We start from the raw sequence: 23,484 nt of genomic DNA on the forward strand, positions 1-23,484 counted from the left end.
AAATTTTTGGGATGCAGCGAAAGCAGTTTTAAGAGGGAAATTTATCTCATTACAGGCCTATCTCAAGAAACAAGAAAACTCCCAAATAAATAACCTCATGTTACACCTTAAAGAACTAGAAAAAGAAGAACAAGTAAAACCCAAGGTCAGCAGAAGAAAGGAAATAACAAAAATTAGAGCAGAACTAAATGAAATAGAGAACAAAAAGACAATAGAAAAAATTAATATGACAAAGAGCTGGTTCTTTGAAAAGATTAACAAAATTGACAAACCCTTGGCTAGACTTACTAAGATAAAAGAGAGAAGACACTGATTAACAAAATCAGAAACGTAAAAGGGGAAGTTATCACGGACACCACAGAAATACAAAGGATCATCCAAGAATACTATGAAGGACTATATGCCACCAAATTCAACAACCTAGAAGAAATGGACAAGTTCTTAGAAACATATAGCCTTCCAAGGCTGAACCATGAAGAACTGGAAAATCTAAACAGACCGATCACCAGTAACTAAATTGAATCAGTCATCCAAAACCTTCCCAAAAGCAAAAGTCCGGGACCAGATGGCTTCACTAGTGAATTCTACCAAACCTTCAAAGAGGATCTAATACCAATTCTGCACAAACTCTTCCAAAAATTGAAGAAGAGACAGTACTCCCTAACTCATTTTATGAGGCCAACATTACCCTGATACCAAAACCTGGTAAGGACAGCACAAAAAAGAAAACTACAGACCAATATCTCTAATGAATACCGATGCAAAAATCCTAAATAAAATTCTAGCAAATCGAATACAACAATGCATTAAAAAGATTATTCATCACGACCAAGTGGGGTTCATCCCGGGGCACAAGGATGGTTCAACATACGAATCCATCAATGTGATACATCACATAAACAAAATAAAGGACAAAAATCATATGATTATATCAATTGATGCAGAAAAAGCATTTGACAAGATACAACATCCATTTATGATTAAAACACTTAATAAAATGGGTATAGAAGGAAAATACCTTAACATAATAAAGGCCATATATGACAAGCCCTCTGCTAATCTCATAATTAATGGAGAAAACTGAAGCCCTTTGCTCTACGTTCAGGAACACGACAGGATGTCCCCTATCACCTCTGCTTTTCAACATAGTGTTAAAGTCCTTGCCAGAGCAATCAGGCAAGAGAAAGAAATAAAAGGCATCCAAATTGGGAATGAAGAAGTTAAATTATCACTCTTTGCAGATGACATGATGCTATATATAGAAAACCCTAAAGACTCCACCAAAAAGCTATTAGAAACAATCAACGAATACAGTAAAGTTGCCGGCTACAAAATCAACGCACAAAAGTCCATTGCCTTCCTATATACTAACAATGAAATCTCAGAAAAAGAAATACAAAAAACAATTCCTTTTGCAATTGCAGCAAAAAGAATAAAATACCTAGGAATAAACTTAACCAAGGATGTGAAAGACCTATATGCTGAAAACTATAAGACATTTTTGAAAGAAATTGAAGAAGACACAAAGAAATGGAAAGACATTCCGTGCTCATGGATTGGAAGAATCAACATAGTTAAAATGGCCATATTACCCAAAGCAATATACAGATTCAATGCAATCCCCATCAAAATCCCAATGGCATATTTTAAAGAAATAGAACAAAAATCATCAGATTTGTTTGGAACCACAAAAGACCCCGAATAGCCAAAGCAATCTTAAGGAAAAAGAACAATAATGGAGGTATCACACTTCCTGACTTTGGCTTGTACTACAGGGCTACAATAATCAAAACAGCATGGTATTGGCAGAAAAACAGACACATAGACCAATGGAATAGAATTGAGAACCCAGAAATAAAACCACATAAATATGGACAGATAATTTTTGACAAAGAAGCTAAAACATACAATGGAGCAAAGACAGCCTCTTCAATAAATGGTGCTGGGAGAATTGGATAGCCACGTGCAAAAGAATGAAACTGGACTGCTATTTGTCACCATGTACCAAAGTTAATTCAAAATGGATCAAAGACTTAAGCATAAGACCTGACACAATAAACTGCATAGAAGAAAACATAGGTACTAAACTTATGGACCTTGGGTTCAAAGAGCATTTTATGAACTTGACTCCAAAGGCAATGGAAGTAAAAGCTAAAATAAACGAATGGGACTATATGAAACTTAAAAGCTTCTGCACAGCAAAAGAAACCATTGACAAAATAAAGAGGCCACCAACTGAATGGGAGAAGATTTTTGCAAACAGTGCCTCCGATAAGGGGCTAGTATCCAGAATATACAAGGAACACATGCAACTCAACAACAAAAAACAAACAACCCAATTGAAAAATGGGCAGAGGACTTGAAGAGACATTTCTCCAAAGAGGACATACAAATGGCAAATAGACATATGAAAAAATGCTCCACATCACTAATCATCAGAGAAATGCAAATCAAAACCACAATGAGATATCACCTCACCCCAGTCAGAATGGCTATCATCAACAAGACAAATAATAACAAATGTTGGAGAGGCTGTGGAGAAAAAGGAACCCTCATACACTGTTGGTGGGAATGCAGACTGGTGCAGCTGTTATGGAAGGCAGTGTGGAGGTTTCTCAAAGAATTACGAATAGAATTGCCATATGACCCAGCAATCCCTCTCCTGGGTATCTACCCAAAAAATCTGAAAACATTTAGAGATAAAGACACGTGTGCTCCAATGTTCATTGCAGCTTTGTTTACGGTGGCCAAGACATGGAAACAACCAAAATGTCCTTCGATAGATGAATGGATAAAGAAGTTGTGGTATATATACACAATGGAATACTATTCAGTAAGAAAAGATGATATAGGAACATTTGTGACAACATGGATGGATCTTGAGAGAGTAATGCTGAGCGAAACAAGTCAGACAGAAAAAGCAGAGAACCATGTGATTTCACTGATATGTGGTATATAAACCAAAAACAACAAAAGAACAAGACAAACAAATGAGAAACAGAAACTCATAGACACAGACAATAGTTTAGTGGTTGCCAGAGGGTAACGGGGGCGGGGGGTGGGGGGTGGGAGATGAGGGTAAGGGGGATCGAATATATGGTGATGGAAGGAGAACTGACTCTGGGTGATGAACACACAATGGGATTTATAGATGATGTAATACAGAATTGTACACCTGAAATCTATGTAATTTTACTAACAATTGTCACCCCAATAAATTTAATAAAATTAAAAATAAAAAAAAAAGAAAGATAATTTTATCATTAAAAAAAAAAAGTCAACTCAAAGCAATTCTTGAGGAAGCCCTACAGGCACTAACTATGTCTGTGCATTAAAATAATGTTTATCCCTCCACATTCTAAATTATAATTTGTACTTCTTAATCCCTTCATCTTTTTCACCCAGCCCCCCACCCGACGTCCCATCTGGCAACCATCACTTTGTTCTCTGAGTCTGCTTCTGTTTTGTTTATTTTGTTTTTCGATTCCCCACATAAGTGAGATCATTTGGTATTTATCTTTCTCAGTCTGACTTATTTCACTTAACATAATACGCTCTAGGTTCATCCATGTTGTCGCAAATGGTAAGATTTATTCTTTTTTATTGTTGAGTAATATTCCATTGTATATATGTACCACTTCTTTTTCCCATCGTTTATCGGTGGACACTTACGTTGTTTTCATATCTTGGTTATCATAAATAATGTTGCAATGAACCTAGGGGCGCATATATCTTTCAAATCAATGTTTGGATTTCTACAGATAAACACTCAGAAGTGGAATGCTGGGTCATAAGGTAGTTCTATTTTTACTTTTTTGAGGAACCTCCATACTGTTTTCCATAGTGGCTGCATCAATTTGCAATTCCACCAACAGTGCATGAGGGTTCCCTTTTCTCCACATCCTCACCCACACTTGTCATTTGTTGATTTATTGATGACAGCTATTCTGACAGGTGTGAGGTGATATCTCATTGTGGTTTTAATTTGCATTTCTCTGATAATATTAAGCATCTTTTAATATGTCTATTGGCCATTTGTATGTCCTATGGAGAAATGTCTATTCAGGTCCTCTGCCATTTTTTAATTGGATTGCTTTTTTTTTTGGTGTTAAATTGTATGAGTTCTTCATAAATTTTGGATGTTAACCCCTTATTAGATGTATCATTGGTGAATATCTTCTCCCATTTAGTAGGTTGTCTTTTCGTTTTGTTGGTTTCTTTTGCTGTCCAACAACTTTTAGTTCGATGTAGTCCCATTTGTTTATTTTTTTTCTATTGTTTCTCTTGCCCAAGGAGGCATAACAGAAAAAAATATTACTAAAAGAGATGTCACAGAGTTTACTGCTTATGTGTTCTTCTAGGAGTTTTATGGTTTGGGGTCTTACATTTAAGTCTTTAATACATTTTGAGTGTATTTTTTTATATGGTGTTAAGAAAGTGGTCTTTTTTTTTTTTCTTTTTGCATACATCTGTTCAATTTTTCCAACACTATTTATTGAAGAGACTGCCTTTACTCCATTGTATATTCTCACCTTATGTGTCATAAATTACTTGACCATATAGGCGTGGGTTTATTTCTGGGCTTTCTATTTTATTCCATTGATCTATGTGTCTGTTTTTATGCCAGTACCATGCTGTTTTGATTACTGTGGACTTGTAGTATAGTTTGATATCATATAGCATGATACCTCCAACTTTGTTCTTCTTTCTCAAGATTGCTTTGGCTTTTGGTCTTTTGTGGTTCCATATAAATTTTAGAATTAGTTGTTCTAGTTCTCTGAAAAATGCCATTGGCATTTTGATAGGGATTGCATTAAATCTATAGATTGCTTTGGGTAGTATGGACATTTTAACGATGTTAATTCTTCCTATCCATGAGCACGGTATATGAGTCCATTCATTTATATCTTCTTCAAGTTCTTTCTTCAATGTCTTATAATTTTCAGGTCTTTCACCCCGTTGGTTAAATCTGTTCCTAGGTTTTTTGTTGTTTTTTTCTCCCTTCTTATGCCTTCTCAACCCCCACTCCAGTTTCAAGCCGTTGTTTCTCAGTCTAGTTGTGTAGGACACAGCTCCCTGATCCATCCTGGTATTACGTGCCTTGTGCTCCCCCAGCTGAGGCAGTCGGTTGTCAGCCGCTCACAGCAGCTCATGGCAGCTCTCGGCAGCTGCTGGCAACTCATGCTGGCCACCGCCACTCATGGCAGTGCACGGTAGCCTGCAGCAGCACACTCAGCAGCCCACGGCAGCTCACACCAACCTCCCACTGCTCACTGGCAGCCCAGTTTCAGGGAGAGCCGTTGTTTACAATCTTAGCTGTAGAGCACGAGGCTCACTGGCCCATGTGGAACTCAAACCAGCTGCTCCAACAGCCACCTGAGCCACCGGGTCAGCCCCTCCCTTTCTTTTTTTGATGCAGTTGTAAATGGGATTGTTTTCTTAATTTTTCCTTCTGATAGTCTGTCATTGGTATATAAAAATGCAACCGATTTCTGAATATTAATTTTGTATCCTGCTACTTTACTAAATTCATTTATTAGTTCTAGCAGTAATTTGGTGCAATCTTTAGTGTTCTCTCTATGTCATCTGCAAATAATGACAATTTAACTTCCTCCTTTCCAATTTGGGTGCCTTTCTTTTTCTTGTCTGATTGCTGTGGATAGGACTTTCAATACTATGATGAATAAAAAAGTGGTGAAAGTGGGCATCCTTGTCTTGTTCCTATCTTAAGGAGAACACTTTAGCTTTTCCCCACTGAGTATGATGTTAGTTGTGGATTTGTTGTATATGCCCTTTATTATGTTGAGGTATGGCTCCTCTAGTCCCACTTTGATGAGAGTTTTTATCAAAAATGGATAATGGATTTTGTCAAACACTTTTTCTGCATCTATTGATATGATCATATGATTTTTATCCTTCATTTTGTGTATGTGGCATATCTTATTAATTGATTTGCAAATACTGAACCAACCTTGAATCCCAGGGAAAAAATTCCACTTGATCATAGTGGATGACCTGTTTAACATATTGCTAAATTTGGTTTGCTAATATTTTGCTGAGGACTTTTGCATCTATGTTCATCAGGGATATTGGCCTATAATTTGTTTGTTTGTTTGTTTGTAAAGTCTTTGTCTGGTTTTGGAATCAGGGTAATGCTGGCCTCATAAAATGAGCTTGGGAGCCTCCCCTCATCTTCAATTTTTTCTATTAGTTTGAGAAGTATAGGTGTTAATTCTTCTTTGAAAGTTTGGTAAAATTCACCTGTGAAGCCATCTGATCCAGGACTTCAGTTTGTTGGAAATTATTGGTTTGATTTTGTTAGTAGTAATCAGTCAGCTCAGATTTCCTATTTCTTCTTGTTCAGTCTTAAAAGACTGTATGTTTCTAGGAATTTACCCATTTCTTCCAGGTTGTCCAATTTGTTGGCATATAATTGTTTGTAGTATTTTCTTACAATCCTTTGTGTTTCTGTGGTGTCAGTTGTCACTTCTTTCTCATTTCTATTTTATGTGGGTCCTCTATTTTCTTGATGAGTCTGCTTAAAGGTTTATCAATTTTGTTTATCTTTTCAAAGAACCAGCTCTTGGTTTCATTGATATTTTCCTTTTTTTTTTCAGACTCCATTTCATTTGTTTCTGCTCTGACCTTTATTATTTCCTTCTTCTATTCACTTAAGGCTTTTTGTTGTTGATGATGATCTTTTTCTAGTTCCTTTAGGTTTAAGGTTAGATTGTTTGAGGGGTTTTTTCTTGTTTCTTGCTGTAGGCCTGCATTGCTATAAATTTCTCTCTTAGAACTGCTTTGGCTGTGTCCCACACATTTGGGGTCATTGTATTTTAATTTTCATTTGTCTCAAGGTATCACTGATTTCAGGCCCTTTAAGAGGATGCCTGTGTCTACAGCAGCCTTCTGTCGCACCTGGACTGAATCCCGCTGATTCTCACAGCCAGATATTGTGGGAAATCCTCTTCCTGGCATTGGACTCCAGTGCAGGTTTAGGACCCCTCACTCCTCAGGGGGGACCTCCACAGCTGAGATATCCCTCTTGATTTTTTTTTTTAATTATTAGTTTTAGGTGTATAAAACAACATAATGACGAGACATTTACACCACTCACAAAGTGATAACCCCACCAAGTCTACTATCCTGTGCCTAAGTATTACAATACCATTGACTATATTCCCTATCCTGTACTTTACATCCCATGAATGAATATATACAAGGTCTGACAATTAAGTTCTGGAACTTGCTGCAACAATGTTGCCAACCTTTTTTGATATCAGAGGGATTATTCATTATGAATTTGTATCAACTGGACAGTTAAGCCAGTTTACTATTTGGAAGTGCTGAAAAGGCTATGTGAAAAAGTTAGACGACCTGAACTTTTCGTCAACAACTCATGGCTCTTGCATCATGACAATGCACCAGCTCACAGGGCACTGTCTGTGAGGGAGTTTTTAGCCAGTAAACAAATAACTGCATTGGAACCTGATCTGGCCCCGCAATGACTCCTTTCTTTACCCAAAGATAAAGGAAATATTGAAAGGAAGACATTTTTATGACATTCAGGACATCAAGGGGAATATGACGACAGCTGTGATGGCCATTCCAGAAAGAGTTCCAAAACTGCTTTTTTTGTTTGTTTTTTGACTTTTTTCCAAGTCAAGTTGTTGTCCTTTCAATCTTAGTTGGGGAGGGTGCCATTCAGCTTCAAGTTGTTGTCCTTTCAGTCTTAGTTGTGGAGGGCGCAGCTCAGCTCCAGGTCCAGTTGCCGTTGCTAGTTGCAGGGGGCACAAGGGAGTCGAATCCGCAACCCTGTGGTTGAGAGGATGTGATCCAACCAACTGAGCCATCCGGGAGCTCAGCGGCAGCTCAGCCCAAGGTGCCGTGTTCAATTTTAGTTGCAGGGGGCACTGCCCACCATCCCTTGCGGGACTCAAGGAATTGAACTGGCAACCTTGTGGTTGAGAGCCCACTGGCCCATGTGGGAATCGAACCGGCAGCCTTTGGAGTTAGGAGCATGGAGCTCTAACCGCCTGAGCCACCGGGCCGGCCCCAAAACTGCTTTGAAGCTGGCACCTGGCATAAGTGTACAGCCTCCCAAGGGGAGTACTTCAAAGGTGAGTGTAGTGATATTCAGCAATGAGGTATGAAGCACTTTTTCTAGGATGAGTTTGTGAACTTAATTGTCCGACCTCGTATTATGAAATTGTAGTTGAAATTCAATTTTTTCTCTTCTTCCACCTCTCCCCCAACCCCACTTCGGTTCAAGCCATTGTTTCTCAGTCTAGTTGTGTAGGGCACAGCTCCCTGGCCCATGCTGGTATTATGAGGCTTGCGATCCCCCCGGCTGAGGCAGTCGTCGGCGGGTGTTGGTTGGCCACTCACAGCAGCTCATGGCAGCTTTCACCAGCTGCCAGCCACTCACGCTGGCTGCTGGCCACTCACAATGGCCACCAACCACTCATGGCAGCATACAGTACCCTATGGCAGCACACAGCAGCCCTTGGCAGTTCATGCCAACCTCCCATTGCTCATGGCAGCCCAGCTCCAGGGAGTGCCATAGTTCACAACAATCTTAGCTATAGAGGGCGCAGCTCACTGGCCCATGTGGGAATCGAACCAGCAACCTCGGCATTAGCAGCACGGTGCTCCAACCACCTGAGCCACCGGCCAGCCCCTCAATATTATTTTGTATTAGTTTCAGGTGTACAGCAGTGGTTAGGCATTTACATAACTTATGAAGTGATTCCCCCCAATAAGTCTAGTACCCATCTGACACCATACATAGTTTTTACAATACTGACTATATTCCCCATACTGTATTGAACTGGCAACCTCGGCGTTAGGAGCACAGTGTTCCAACCACCCGTGACTATTTTGTGACTGCCAATTTGTACTTCCTAATCCCGTCATCTTTCTCACCCATCCCCCAACCTCCCCCCATCTAGCAACCATCAGTTTGTTCTTTTTATAAGTCTATTTCTGTTTTGTTTGTTTATTCTGTTCTTTAGATTCCACATATAAGTGAGATCATATGGTATATGTCTTTCTCAATCTACCTTATTTCACTTAGCATAATATCCTCTAGATCCATCCACGTGTATGGATGGTATGATTTCATTCTTTCTTTAGGGCAGAATAATACTCCACTGTATAAATGTACCACAATTTCTTCATCTGATATTCTTGATGGGCATTTCGGTTGTTTCTGTATCTTGGCTATTGGAATAACGCTGCAGTAAACACAGGGGTGCATATATTGTTTTGAATTAGTGTTTTGGATGTCTTTGGATAAATACCCAGGAATGGAATTGTTGGGTCATAAGGTAGTTCTATTGTTAAGTTTTTGAGGAACCTCTATACTGTTTTCCATAGTGGCTGCACCAATTTATAATACCATCAACAGTGCACAAGGGGTCCTTTTTCTCTACATCCTCGCCAACACTTGTCGTTTGTTGATTTATTGATGATAGCCATTCTGACACATGTAAAGTGATATCTCATTGTGGTTTTTATTTCCATTTCTCTGATGATTAGTGATACTGAGCATCTTTTCATATGTCTATTTGCCATCTATATAGCCTCTGCTCATTTCTTTAATTGGATTGGTTTTTTGGTGTTGAGTTGTATGAGTTATTTCTAAATTTTGGATACTAACCCCTTCTCAGATATATTAAAGGCAAACATCTTCTCCCAGTCAGTAGGATGTCTTTCCCTGCTGATTCTTAACACCACACATCGGTGTGGGACCAGCCCGTTTTGTGTCTGTATCCCTCCTACCAGTCTTGATGTGGCTTCTTCTTTATATCCATAGTTATAGGAGTTCTGTTCAGCTAGTCTTCAGGTGGTTCTCAAGGGTGGCTGTTCTGTAATTTGGTTGTAATTTGATGTGGTCGTGGGAGGAGGTGAGCCCAGCATTTTCCTACTTTTCCACCTTGACTGGAAGTCTTCTCATTTACTGTTAACCGTTACTTTCATGGACCCCTCTTGATTTAGTGTCATATAGTAACTGCATCCTAGCAAGGTGGGATGCTAAACTTATACTGTTAAATCAGCAAAACACAATGGTTTAGAATGGGGTTTCTATTAATAGTTGTAGACTACAGACATCATATTTCACTTCAGTCAGATGTTTGGTCTTGAGCTCAAGTTTTCTCTCTATGCCACAGTTTTATTTTCTGTAAAATGGAGATAATAATGGAAACATCTTACAGTATGAAGATTAGATATTGTGAAGAATAGATAAGTTCATATATGTGAAGACCTTAAAATAATGTATAATACACAATAAATGCTCAATAAATATGAACTATTTTCATTATGATCAAGAAGTGCCCTGGGAGGTTATCCCATTTAATCCTCTCAAAACTCCCAAGATGTGTAAAGCACTAGTCCCATTTTACAGACAAGAAAACCAAGACTTCAACTGGTTAACTAACTCATTCAAAGACACAGAGCTAAAAAGTGACAGACTCAAGAAGATTTTAACTCAGAATCTGTCTGGCTACAAAACCTAGGTTCTTTTAATACATCACTGGGGAAAAAATTTAGTCTTCATATCAGAGGAGCTTATGATCTAAAAGACAAAAAATGGGGGTAAAAAACAACATACGAGGGCTGGCCCAGTGGCTCAGGCGGTCAGAGCTCCATGCTCCTAACTCCAAAGGCTGCCGGTTCAATTCCCACATGGGCCAGTGGGCTCTCAACCACAAGGTTGCCAGTTCAATTCCTCGAGTCCCGCAAGGGATGGTGGGCTCCGCCCCCTGCAACTAAGATTGAACACGGCACCTTGAACTGACCTGCCACTGAGCTCCCGGATGGCTCAGTTGGTTGGAGCACGTCCTCTCAACCACAAGGTTGCTGGTTCAACTCCTGCAAGGGATGGTGGGCTGCGCCCCCTGCAACTAACAACCGCAACTGGACCTGGAGCTGAGCTGCGCCCTCCACAACGAAGACTGAAAGGACAACAACTTGAAGATGAACAGCACCCTCCACAACTAAGATTGAAAGAACAATACTTGACTTGGAAAAAAGTCCAGGAAGTGCCCACTGTTCCCCAATAAAGTCCTGTTCCCCTTCCCTAATAAAAATCTTTAAAAAAAAAAAAAAAAAAGACACACGAGGTGCAATAAAAAAATAAGTGAATGTTTAAATTTTTAAAAAATTTATTACAGTAAAAGATATATTGCCATTAATCCCCCTCAAAATACGTCCCCTCACTTTGAACACCCTTTTCCCACTGTTCTTGCCACTTTCTGAAGCAGTTCTGTAAGTCTTCTTTCATGTCTTTAGTCGCACTGCCTTGATGTCCTGAATCAATTCAAAACATTCACCTTTTTTTTTTAAGATTTTTATTGGGGGAGGGGAACAGGACTTTATTGGGGAACAGCGTATGCTTCCAGGACTTTTTTCCAAGTCAAGTTGTTGTCCTTTCAATCTTAGTTGTGGAGGGTGCAGCTCAGTTCCAGGTCCAGTTGCTGTTGCTAGTTGCAGGGAGCACAGCCCACCATCCCTTGTGGGAGTCGAACTGGCAACCTTGTGGTTGAGAGCCCTGCGCTTCAACCAACTGAGCCATCTGGCCACCAGGGAGCTGAGTGGCAGCTTCATCCTAGTTGCGGAGGGCGCAGCTCGCTGGCCCATGTGGGAATTGAACTGGCAGCCCCATTGCCCAGAGCTCGCTCTCTAACCAACTGATTCACCCATCCACCCTTGAAGATGTGTTTTAAAGTGTGCTGTAAATCACCCTCGATCTTGACAATGCTCCATGTCACCCATCACTTCTGGTACAGCAGTTTCTGTCAAATAAAAACATTACAGTGTGTCCTCATCTACCTTATTTACTGGATCAGGCACCAAGCAACTTGTGGCTCTTCCCCAAAGTCAAAATGATTCAGGACGTCGAGGCAGCCATGATAGCGAAACTAAAGACACTCACAAAAGAGGACTTCCAGAACTGCTTCAGAAAGTGGCAAGAACGATGAGATAAGTGTGTTCGGAGTGAGAAGGAGTATTTTGAGAGGGATTAATGGTAATGTGTCTCTTAATATAATAGTTTTTTTTTAATTTAAACATTCACCATATTGTTTGATCACACCTCATAGTTTCTTTTCTACGTTATTTTTATTTTACTAAAAAGGGAGAGACTGCATATAATTTAACAAAAGTTTTAAAGTAAGAAAAGGGGGTAGTAGGAGGTTGTTCTACCAGTGGTTCCCAGTGCTGTGGGCAGAGGTCAGCAGCATAGCATCACTTGCTAGGAATGCAAATTCTCAGGCCCTACCCCAAACCTTCTGACTCAGAAGCCTTTAAAGTTATTTTGATGCATATTCAAGCTTGAGAACCACTGCTCTAAACAAAAGAAAGTGTAAGAGTTGGTAGTGGAAAGATAGGTCAAGGACAACAGAATGGATATCTGCCTGGAAGAGGAGGAGTTTGGGACTATTTCCTGGTGACTTAACGGAACATGTTACTCTTCTTGACTTACAGAGGAGAAAATGAGGTGCAAAGGGGGGTTTGCTCTAAGTGAAGGATCATTTTATTATGCTCTTGCACTTATTGCTGTTTCCACTCCTTTAACCTGCATATTTTTTAAAAACAGGAAACGTTTAAAAAATGTTTAACTGTCAGCAAATGTATATCTGTACAATTTTTTTTTCAGGACTTTATCGGGGAACAGTGTGCACTTCCAGGACTTTTCTCCAAGTCAAGTTGTTGTCCTTTCAGTCTTAGTTGTGGAGGGCGCAGCTCAGCTCCAGGTCCAGTTGCCGTTGCTAGTTGCAGGGGGCACAGCCCACCAGCCCTTGCAGGAGTCGAACCGGCAACCTTGTGGTTGAGAGGACGCGCTCCAACCAACTGAGCCATCCGGGAGCTCAGCGGCAGCTTAGCTCAAGGTGCTGTGTTCAATCTTAGTTGCAGGGAGCGCTGCCCACCATCCCTTGCGGGACTCGAGGAATCGAACTGGCAACCTTGTGGTTGAGAGCCCACGCTCCAACCAACAACTGAGCCATCCGGGAGGCAGCTCAGCTCAAGGTGCCGTGTTCAATCTTAGTTGCAGAGCCCACCATCCCTTGCGGGACTCAAGGGATTGAACTGGCAACCTTGTGGTTGAGAGCCCACTGGCCCATGTGGGAATCGAACCGGCAACCTTCGGAGTTAGGAGCATGGAGCTCTAAACACCTGAGCCAACGGGCCGGCCCCTATCTGTACAATTTGGGGGAACATCTGGGTGGGTTTTTTTCCCTCACAATGCATTCATTTAAAAAAAAAAGAGAGAAAGAAACACATTTATTAGGTCCCTACTGTGTGCCAGGTTCTACACTAGGCTCCTCCTTTCTCATGGATTTTTTTTCTCTATGAATTCTCATAATAGCTCTGTGAACAAAAATTACTTTGATTTTTATAGATGGGGAAATTGAAGCTCAAAGAATTTAAGTCACTTTGCTGTAGGTCATGCAACTGTAATGGGAAATCTAGGGTTCTGATGCACAACTTCAGACTCCAAGTGTGGTGTGCATTTAGCTCACACGCTGCCTTAGAAACAGAGGTGTGTTAAGAGGCCCTCAAGTCACAGGCAGTCAAGGGAGATGGGCACAGAAGCCACCCTCGCACCAGGGCCTTCCCAGGAGCCAGGCAAAACCTTGAATGGAAACCTTTCTCCATCCCTGCCGGGATGTGTAACACCGAGCTCTCGTCAGAAAGGGGTGAACTGGACAAATGAGATAGCCAATTAAAAACTTTTTTTTTTTCAAGGGAATCTTGGTTGTAGAAACAGTAGCAAAGTCCAAACCATGAACTACGAAGTTCTGACTTCAGTTACTGAATTCCAATTCCAGATAAAGAAGCGTTAAAGTTTCCTTATTCTTGAAAACAAACAAAAAAAGCAAGCTAAGAATTCTTTGAAAAGGTGATTCTTAAAAATTAACCTAACTGATGCCTCAGTATGGAAGAACCATAATACTGTGTGACAACGTATGGTTGCTGTCACAGCGTTATTTTTTTCTAAACAAGAAAGGAAAAACTTCATCCTGTTCTCTTAATAACTTTCCATGCTCTGCAATGCCCTTCCTCCCATCAACACCTATTCAAATTCCAGGCTTCCCCGTGGTGATCCTCTAAATGGAAACATTTTATTTCGATCACTCTGCTGGCACTGTAACACTAATAAATACGGTCACTGCCAGCAGGTGTTTGCTGGCTTATTGCTGCTCCTAAATCCTTAAAGGCAGACACATCACTTCAACATCTTTGTCTACTTTACAGCACAGCATGCACAAAAATTGTATTACTATTTCCCAAATGATTGAGTGATTGAAAACCCACCTATTAAAATGTTCAGGGCGACTGGTTAGCTCAGTTGGTTAGAGTGCAGTGCTCATAACATCCAGGTCGCAGGTCTGATTCACACGTGGGCCAGTGAGCTGCGCCCCCCACAACTAGATTGAAAATGACTTGACTTTGAGCTGATGGGTCCTGGAAAAACATACTGTTCCCCAATATTCCCCAATTTAAAAAAAAAAAAAAAATTAAAATGTTCAGTGCCGTAGAGAAGGCTACATTTACAGCGCAGCCTCTTTTTTTTTTTTTTTTTTTTAGGGTTATCGTAGCTACCTGTTTTGTAACAAGTACCTATAGTGCTTGTTAATATTAACAAATAATAGCTGATAGTTGGGATTATTCTGTCAAAGTATTTCTAATCCTTTCATCTGGAGCCTGAAAATATGAAAAAACATATTAAAGTTAATATTCAAAAGTGGCAAATGACAAGTTTCTCACTTCCAGAGTGGAAGGAGGGAGTGGCCATTCATCTGGACATGGTTAATAGTAGTACCTCCTTTCAGTCTCCTGAGTTTTTCCCGTTTGGACAACAGCGTGTATAGTCCTCCGGAGAGGGCTCTAGCTACTTATTTTTATTGTGGTAAAGCCCATGTTTACAGGATATAGCAAATTAATAATTTGGGAAGATTAAACAAATATCTGATGGTGTTTCTGGCAATTTGTTGACATGAGAACAAGTTCACCTATTTTTCCTTTTTACTTACATGTTTATTTCAATATGTTTGTTCTGTTTAAATCTTTTCGTAAAATGCATGTAACATAAAATGTACCATCTTACCCATTTGTAAGTGTACAGTTCAGTAGTGTTAAATGTATTCACATTGTGCAACAAATCTCCAGAACTTTTTCATCTTGCAAAACTGAAACTCTACACCCAATAAGCAACAGCTCCTCATTTCCCCCTCTCCCTAGCCCCTGGGAGGCTACTATTCCACTTTCTGTTTCTGAGTTTGACTGCTCTAGGCACCTCTTATAAGTGGAATCACACAGTATTTGTCTTCTCGTGATTGGCTGATTTCACTTAGCATAGTGTCCTCAAGGTTCATTCACACTATAGCATGTGACAGGAGTTCCTTCCTTTTCAAGGCTGAATCATATACCATTATATGTACACACCACATTTCTTTATTCGTTCATCCATCGATGGACACTTGGGTTGCTTCCACCCTTTGGCTGTTGTGAATAATGTTTCTATGAACATCGTGTACGAATCTCTCTCCAAGACTCTGCTTTCGTTTCCTGTGGATACACGAGTATACTTGGAAGTGGGACTGCTGGGTCACAGGTACGTAGTTCTACTTTTAAGTTTTGAAGGAACTGCCACACTGTTTTCCACAGCAGCTGTACCACTGTACATTCCCACTAACAGTGCACCCAGGTTCCAATTTCTCTGCATCCTCACCAACACTTAGTTTATTAATAGTAGCCATCCTAATGAGTGTGAGGTGATTTCTTACTGTGGTTTTGATTTGCATTTCACTAACAAACGCAAATCATTAAGCATCTTCATTTGCTTGTTGGACATTTGTATATATATTCTTTGGCGAAATGTCTATTCAAGTCCTTTACCCATTTTTAAATCAGGTTATTTGGGTTTTTTGTTGCTGCTTAAATCTTCTATTTGCAGTCAGTGAATCAAGTCCTCCTCCTCTCTTATTTTTAATATTCTAACCAAGAGATGCCCCAAAAGACTCTCCTGTTTAGAAATATTAAGAATACAGAGAATTTGCTCTCAAGAAATCTTGAAGTTGGAAAGTAGTTAAAAAGGCACCACTTTATAAACCTCACATATCCATTGCTATTGTCTGTCCAGAACTCTTGGAGAAGTTGTGATATGTTTGAAGCCTTTCATAAAGATAGTTTTGTTATTATTGTTCTCATTCATTTCAGTTCACAACATTTACAGAGTGCCTACTATATAGCAGGCATTGTGACATGGATACGTTAGAGTTAATACAAAACCCAAAAAATATCTTAACTCCTTTGATTCAACACCCATCAGCTAGCCTCTAGGTCGCTACTTGTGGGTGTACAGTAGACCCTTAAACAACATGGGGTTAGGGGAGCTGACTTCCATGTAGTGGAAAATCCGTGTATAATTTCTGACTCCCCCAAAACTTAACTACTGTCCCTTGGTATCCTATCTGCAGGAGGTAACTGGTTCCAGGACCCCACGGATACTAAAATCCATGGATGCTCAAGTACCTTATGTAAAACAGCGTAGAACAATGCACACAATGAGCTCTCGGCATCGTGGATTTCCATCTGTAGACGGAAAATACTGTTTTCGATCCATGGTTGATTGACTCTTCAGATGCAAAACCTGGGGATTCGGAGGGCCAACTGTGTATTTATTGAAAAAAATCCGAGTCGTAGTGGACCTGCGCAGTTCACACCGTGTTGTTCAAGGGCCAACTGTGTGTATTTTTGAAAGAAGAGTTTAAAAAGCTACAGATCTCTTCTGATCTTTTCTGCCAGATGGTCCCTATCTGAATGAGGAAGCATACATCCTTAAGTAAACTTGACATTTAGGTTGGGCTTCTCAATTTCCCCAGGCTCCACCCAGGTGAAAAAAACACCCTATCTGAAAATCTAGTTTCTTTAAGATTCTTGGTAAAGTTTTGGAGAGACTCTTTCCACAAAGCTGTCATTTCTGCTTCTAAGCAGAAGTTCACAACTCATTTGGAAAAAAATTCATTCTGGTTTCAACTTGTTAAATTATAGACAAAAATCTCAACCCGTCCTTACAGTACATACAGCTATCCATGATTTTCTACTTTGGTGTACATTTTTTCCAGACCATCAGAGTCTCTGGTCCATAATACCCTCTATTTTTCTGTCCCAAATCTGAGCCTAGACCAAAACCACCAAGAAGCCACTGCACGTGAAAATATTCTTAATCTCTGGCCTGCATTAGGGACATTGTATACTCCCAGGGCTAAAGAGATAGCAGGACTAAGCTAGAGGAAACTGAGTCCCAGAAAGGGAGTCATTCCCTTAATACCATAAAGTCACCAGGTCTCCAAACGGCACAGGGCTCATTCGATGCCACACTTCTTTTTCCCCACTAATGTTCATTTTCTTAGATGCTTCTTGATATTTATTTTCATATTTATCGAACATGAAAATAATCACACTGCTGAAAATCCTTGTAATATTTTTGTTTGAATGTCTTAAATAAAAAGTTCTATATTAATACAACTCTAGAGTTCAACTCAAGAAAAGTTTTGCTAGATCTAGGACCAGGTGGCCAACTTTTAGAGAAAGTGCTTCCATCACCTCTGAATGATTCTTCAGACTTGAGAATAACGGCCTATCTAGAGGAGGAAAAATCCCCTAGGCTCCTCCTTCTCTTTAGGTCAGGCCCTTAGTCTAGAAATTCCCCCTCTGCCTCCTCCTAGTGTGGTCTAGCACTTTTGTTTTGTGTTAAGGAGGATTAAAGTGTTTTGGATTAAGACCCTGACATAAATACAAACACATCTACATCCAAACAACAGTGACTTTCACATCGAGTTCAAGGGAAAAGTTTAGGCAGAAGTGACTTGAGACTAGATACACTCTAGGAAGAGTATAAGCCCAGGTATGCCCCAGAATTGTGACACTTATTGCCACAGCACATCTAGAATCCTCTGAATGACTAACAGTATAGTCTATTATTTCCGGATGGTTATAAAACATCTATGGGCCTCACACCATGTGTAATGTGGGTGAGGTAGCAAACTTGGAAGAATTTTTGCTTCTGTATTTCCTGATTTAGGAACAGGACAGGTGGGTAGGTGGGGGTCTAAAATATATTATGCCTATTAGCGAATCTGTATGTACTTGGTCTAGTACTGGTCTCTTGGGCAAAAGAGAAGCAGCCAAAAAATAACAATCTCCTCTACGCTGAAAATGGAGCCCATTCAAAATCTTGTTCAGGTCCTCAAAGAAGCAATGAAACCATTTTCCTTTTTAATAGCTAAATCAGGTTGTCCTGTATTTTGTTGTATGGATCCACAAATTCATTAAAAATATAGAGGGTCATTTTCTCTGATTCAAAAATTCTTGGTTTGGGGGTGGTTAACACGAGTCTCTGAAATCCTATCCTCTCTGTGGGCATTTAAGACCCAGGAACCACATTTTAGAACAGCATACTGCCGCGGTTCCATAAAACAAGTTTATAAACAAACAGACATTTGCTGGAGCACCTTAAACCAAGTCCAATAGTCATTCTAGTTTATAAAGAAGTAAATCTGTATTGTCACACGCAAATAAATTGACTATCAGCATAATTGGGCCATACAGCGTATATATAGTCCAAGAGACTAGTAAGAAAGAAAAGGATCATAAAACAAGGCTAAGGGAAAGGCTACTGCCTTCTAAGTGCAAAGCGGGCTGAATAGGTGCCTGGGCATCTGCAGCGCTCAGACAGTTTACAGTTCAGCAGCAAAGTGCGGAAGTGGAGGAAGTTTTGGTATATAAAGCACTGAGGGAAACACACTCACAGCGGTGTCTGGAAACACCCAGCACATGCTAGAAGGAAGTAGTAAGGGATAAATCTAGAACAAGGACTGGAGAGGGTCAGTGTTAAGCTAAGGTATGAATGAATACAGCTGAGTTTCTCCATAATTTAGGGGAAGGACTGGAGAGAAAGGAATCGTAGGAGAAACAACCCCCTGGAGAGAACTGATGGTGTGAGAACAGAGAAGTGCTAAGGGGCATTAGGGACAGTTAAAAAAAAAAAGGGAAGGAGAGTAGGGGATGATTATTAAGTACTACTACTGGGAGGAGGGTCTTGCAGGGATAATAATAAAAGGGAGAAGGGTGTAAAGTAAGGGTCAGGAACTGTCGGGTAAGCTATGGGAAAAATCTGTGCAGACGTCAGTAGCAAAGAAAAAGAGAAGGAGCAAGGTTGGGGCGTGGCCGAGTAAGGGAATGGCTCAATAGCGGGCTCCGGGGTGAAAAGGAGAAGGGTGGGGAAGAGCTTGGCTGACAGCAGCTCTCAAATGGCACCTACAGGGTTAAAACCCAAGGAAGGGGAGCGGCCGAACACGGTTTCCAGGGTAACGGCTCCGACAGTTCCGGCAGCGCAGGCTCGTACCATTACGCCGAGCGCGCGGGGGGAGCGCGAAGGGAGGAGGGCCGCGCGAAGGAGCAGTCGAGCTGAGGGGTACGTCCCGGACGCTACCAACGGCGCCGCCCGCCTGCTCGCCCCGGGGTCCGCGCCGAGCCGCGCTCCGGCCGCCCGGCCGCCGCGTCCTCCGTGCCGGGCCGGCAGCTCCCAACTGCCAGCGGACGGCAAGGGCGAGGAAACGTGCGCCCGGTGGCCCAGAGTGGCCTCCTGGTCCCCCCGCCTGGGCGGCGGAGTGCGGGCGGCCCGGGCTGGGAGGTTTGAAAAGCGGACGAGAGACAAAGGCAGCAGGAAGCCTCCTCGGCGCCCGGAGCCTGTGCGCGCAGCCCTCGGGGCCCCTCGCGGCCCGCCGGCCCGGAGCAGCGGCGGCGGCGGCAGTGGCAGTGGCAGTGGCAGGAGGCGGAGGATGCGGCAGGGGGCGTGGGAGCGGCGGCGGCGCGGGCGGAGCGGCGCGGCCCGAACGCGGCGTGGTTAGACCCCAGGCGGCGGCGCGGCGGCGGCGGCCCGGCCGTCTGGGGAGTGAGTGAGGGGCGCCTTCCCCGCCCGGGATGTGAGGACCGAGCGGAGCCCGGGGCGGGGGGAGGGAAGGGAAGGGAGGCGAAGCCGGCAGGAAGGAAGGAAGGACGGACGGACCAGGAGGAGGAGCGGCGGCGGCAGCCGGAGCCGGAAGGCGGGGAGGGGCCGTCCGTTGGGCCCGAGGCGGCGGCGGCCAGGGCGAACCGCTCTCGTCGCCTCCTCCCCCCGGCGCCGCGGAGGGGGGAGGAGGAAGATGGAGACCCACATCTCATGCTTGTTCCCCGAGCTGCTGGCCATGATCTTCGGCTACCTGGACGTCCGGGACAAGGGGCGCGCGGCGCAGGTGTGCACGGCTTGGCGGGACGCCGCCTACCACAAGTCGGTGTGGCGGGGGGTGGAGGCCAAGCTGCACCTGCGCCGGGCCAACCCGTCGCTGTTCCCCAGCCTGCAGGCCCGGGGCATCCGCCGGGTGCAGATCCTGAGCCTACGCCGCAGCCTCAGCTACGTGATCCAGGGCATGGCCAACATCGAGAGCCTCAACCTGAGCGGCTGCTACAACCTCACCGACAACGGGCTGGGCCACGCGTTTGTGCAGGAGATCAGCTCGCTGCGCGCCCTCAACCTGAGCCTCTGCAAGCAGATCACCGACAGCAGCCTGGGCCGCATAGCCCAGTACCTCAAGGGCCTGGAGGTTCTGGAGCTGGGGGGCTGCAGCAACATCACCAACACCGGCCTCCTGCTCATCGCCTGGGGCCTGCAGCGCCTCAAGAGCCTTAATCTCCGCAGCTGCCGCCACCTCTCGGATGTGGGCATTGGGCACCTGGCCGGCATGACGCGCAGCGCGGCCGAGGGCTGCCTGGGCCTGGAACAGCTCACGCTGCAGGACTGTCAGAAGCTCACCGATCTTTCTCTAAAGCACATCTCCCGGGGGCTGACGGGCCTGAGGCTCCTCAACCTCAGCTTCTGCGGAGGCATCTCGGACGCGGGCCTCCTGCACCTGTCGCACATGGGTAGCCTCCGCAGCCTTAACCTGCGCTCCTGCGACAACATCAGTGACACGGGCATCATGCATCTGGCCATGGGTAGCCTGCGCCTCTCTGGGCTGGATGTGTCGTTCTGTGACAAGGTGGGGGATCAGAGTCTGGCTTACATAGCGCAGGGGCTGGACGGCCTCAAGTCTCTCTCCCTCTGCTCCTGCCACATCAGCGATGATGGCATCAACCGCATGGTGCGGCAAATGCACGGGCTGCGCACGCTCAACATCGGACAGTGCGTGCGAATCACGGACAAGGGCCTGGAGCTGATTGCTGAGCACCTAAGCCAGCTCACTGGCATAGACTTGTATGGCTGTACCCGAATCACCAAGCGCGGCCTGGAGCGCATCACGCAGCTGCCCTGCCTCAAGGTACTCAACCTGGGACTCTGGCAGATGACGGACAGTGAGAAGGTCAGGTGAGGGCGGCAGCACCAGCTCCCCTTGCCCCGCCCTGTTCGTCCTCCTGTCAGCACCACGCCCCCCTCTCCACACACACACTTATACATACGTAGATCACTGCAGTGGATGAGATGGGGGCAGTGACAGGAAGCCTCAGGCTCATTTTCTCCCCACTACACGTCCATTCATTGCATCTGGGGTTCCTCTGCTATCCCTATCGAACTCCCCTCTTTTTTAGCCTGAGAATGGAGAGAGGGACTCAGCTACTTACCCACCCACTCCTCTCTACTGGGGGACAGAGGGCTGACTGAGCTACTGTATCCCCATTTCGTTGCATTTGAAAATGGGGGTGGGGGTGGGGAGTAACTAGTCCTCTCGACCCTGGGGAGTTGAGGAAAATGTCTGCCTTCACTTAAGCTTTCATTTGAATACTGTGATCTGGTTTTTATTTTGAAATGTATGAAAGCAAACCCAACTACAACGGCCTTTTCACCCTTCTTCCACTTTGTAACTAATCCCACGCTCTTCTCATCACTTTTTTTTTTTACAGTACTGTTATTCACATTCATTTCATTTTTATTGTCTTTTTTCCTTTTTTTTTGAAGAAATTTGAAACGGTCTTTTTTTTTCTGCTGAATATATTCTATATATATTTTATATATATATATATATAAGCTTTATATATATATATATATATACACACACACACACATACACATACACACACACACACACATACATACATATATGTCTGGCTACCTCGTTTTAGTTTACTTTTTTCTCTGAAGCCCTGGAATTCTACAAGAGAGATATTTTGAAACTAAAACATTTTTGTGCCTAGACTGGAAAGATGCCCATTGGGTTTGTACGTTTTTGTTTTGGCTTCTTCCCAAACCCCGTCCATCCAGTATGTCCCGCTTCCACATTCTGGCTATACTTTTCTTTTTCTCCTTGTCCATTGGGATTTGAGGGCCCAACGATGTTCCTAAATCTTGACTTAATTTATAGCACAAATGTGTGGGAGAAAAGAGAGTTGAACTTTTTGTTTGTTTGTTTGTTTGTTTGAGATGTCTTGCAAATGATTATTATATATGCAAATTCTACCCTACCCTCACCCTCTTCCAAGTTTCCCCCAAAAAAGGTCCCACAGTGAGGCTTCCTGTTGGAAGCAGAGGAGCAGAGTTGGCCTACAGAGCCCCTGGGGCTGTAATGTGAAGGGGAGGACACTGAAATTCATGTCTTATCTCTGTTTTGTTAATAAAATGGGAGTTGTGGGTTTTAAAAAATTCTGTTTCTAAATGAAATGGAGTAGATGACTTTATTTTGGTGGGGGTTGGGGCTTGTGGCTTTAAAAAAATCGCTTTTGAGTAGGATGTATATTTTTGTTGGATTTTTTTGTTTGTTTGTTTATTTTTTTAGAATCCTCCACAGCAACATGCGAGACCATGGAGTTAAAGAAATCCAGAGACCTTTATCAAGTAATTATACTGTTTGTGAATTTGTATAAATAATAACAAAGATCCTCTTAAAACATTTATATTCTTACAGTAAAAGGTTAAACTGATATTTATATAATAAAAGAGGAAATATGAAGTATGTTTTTGAAAAAAAACAAAAAACCTTGTATTTGTGAATTCTTTTGAAGGCAGTGTGTGTTGGGGTACCTGCTCAAGTCAGCTGCTGTCTGTGTGCTTTCAAGTAAAAGGAAATAAGGCGTAGACTTCGGTGCATCCTCTGTGCTATGACTAAGCTCACAGTTAAACATTTATTCTGTATAAGGTTTACTACTGACATCTAAATGTTTTGTTTCTAGAAATGTGATTAGATTGGAGATTTATATAATTCTTGGTTTTCAACTGTCAACAACATGGAAATTTAAAGAAATTGAACAAAGTGAATCATTTTTTAAAAACCAGATTTGTAAGAGTCACAATTTCCCCAGGGTGGCCAATTTTTCTTTGGGTGGAAGTGACATCTAGGGGTACTGTTCAAAAAATGGGTCCTGAGATGTGGAAGTGGGGAAGAAAGATGGGTTTCTTTGCACTTTGAGTGGGTGTAGGAGAATGTGAAATGCTGAGGGTGGAGG

At 42.7% G+C, this 23,484-nt stretch overlaps 2 protein-coding genes across 5 annotated transcripts in view; one reads left to right on the plus strand and one right to left on the minus strand.

The window, feature by feature from the left end:
- Positions 1 to 23,484, minus strand: part of WNT5B (Wnt family member 5B) — a 113,480-nt gene that overhangs the window by 37,484 nt on the left and 52,512 nt on the right. The gene's annotated exons all lie outside the window — the stretch shown is intronic.
- Positions 20,217 to 23,313, plus strand: FBXL14 (F-box and leucine rich repeat protein 14). 3 transcript variants are annotated; one of them, XM_074325169.1, is made up of 2 exons: positions 20,217 to 21,402; positions 22,850 to 23,313. In XM_074325169.1, exons 1-2 carry the CDS (start codon positions 20,217 to 20,219, stop codon positions 22,903 to 22,905), a joined length of 1,242 nt encoding a protein of 413 aa, XP_074181270.1. In that variant the 3' UTR covers positions 22,906 to 23,313. The 3 variants fall into 3 exon arrangements, with proteins under 3 accessions (XP_074181270.1, XP_019566885.1, XP_074181269.1); XM_019711326.2 differs by having other exon boundaries at positions 20,217 to 21,368; positions 22,818 to 23,313; XM_074325168.1 differs by having other exon boundaries at positions 20,217 to 22,991.

Source organism: Rhinolophus sinicus, linkage group LG02 (genome assembly GCF_036562045.2).
Source record: "Rhinolophus sinicus isolate RSC01 linkage group LG02, ASM3656204v1, whole genome shotgun sequence".
NCBI lineage: Eukaryota > Metazoa > Chordata > Mammalia > Chiroptera > Rhinolophidae > Rhinolophus > Rhinolophus sinicus.

Coding starts and splice junctions, on each gene's coding strand:
- FBXL14 (XM_074325169.1), top strand. CDS start 20,217: ATGGAGACCCACATCTCATGCTTGTTCCCCGAGCTGCTGGCCATGATC. Junction 21,403..22,849: donor ACTCTGGCAGATGACGGACA/GTGAGAAGGTCA, acceptor GAGACCATGGAG/TTAAAGAAATCCAGAGACCT.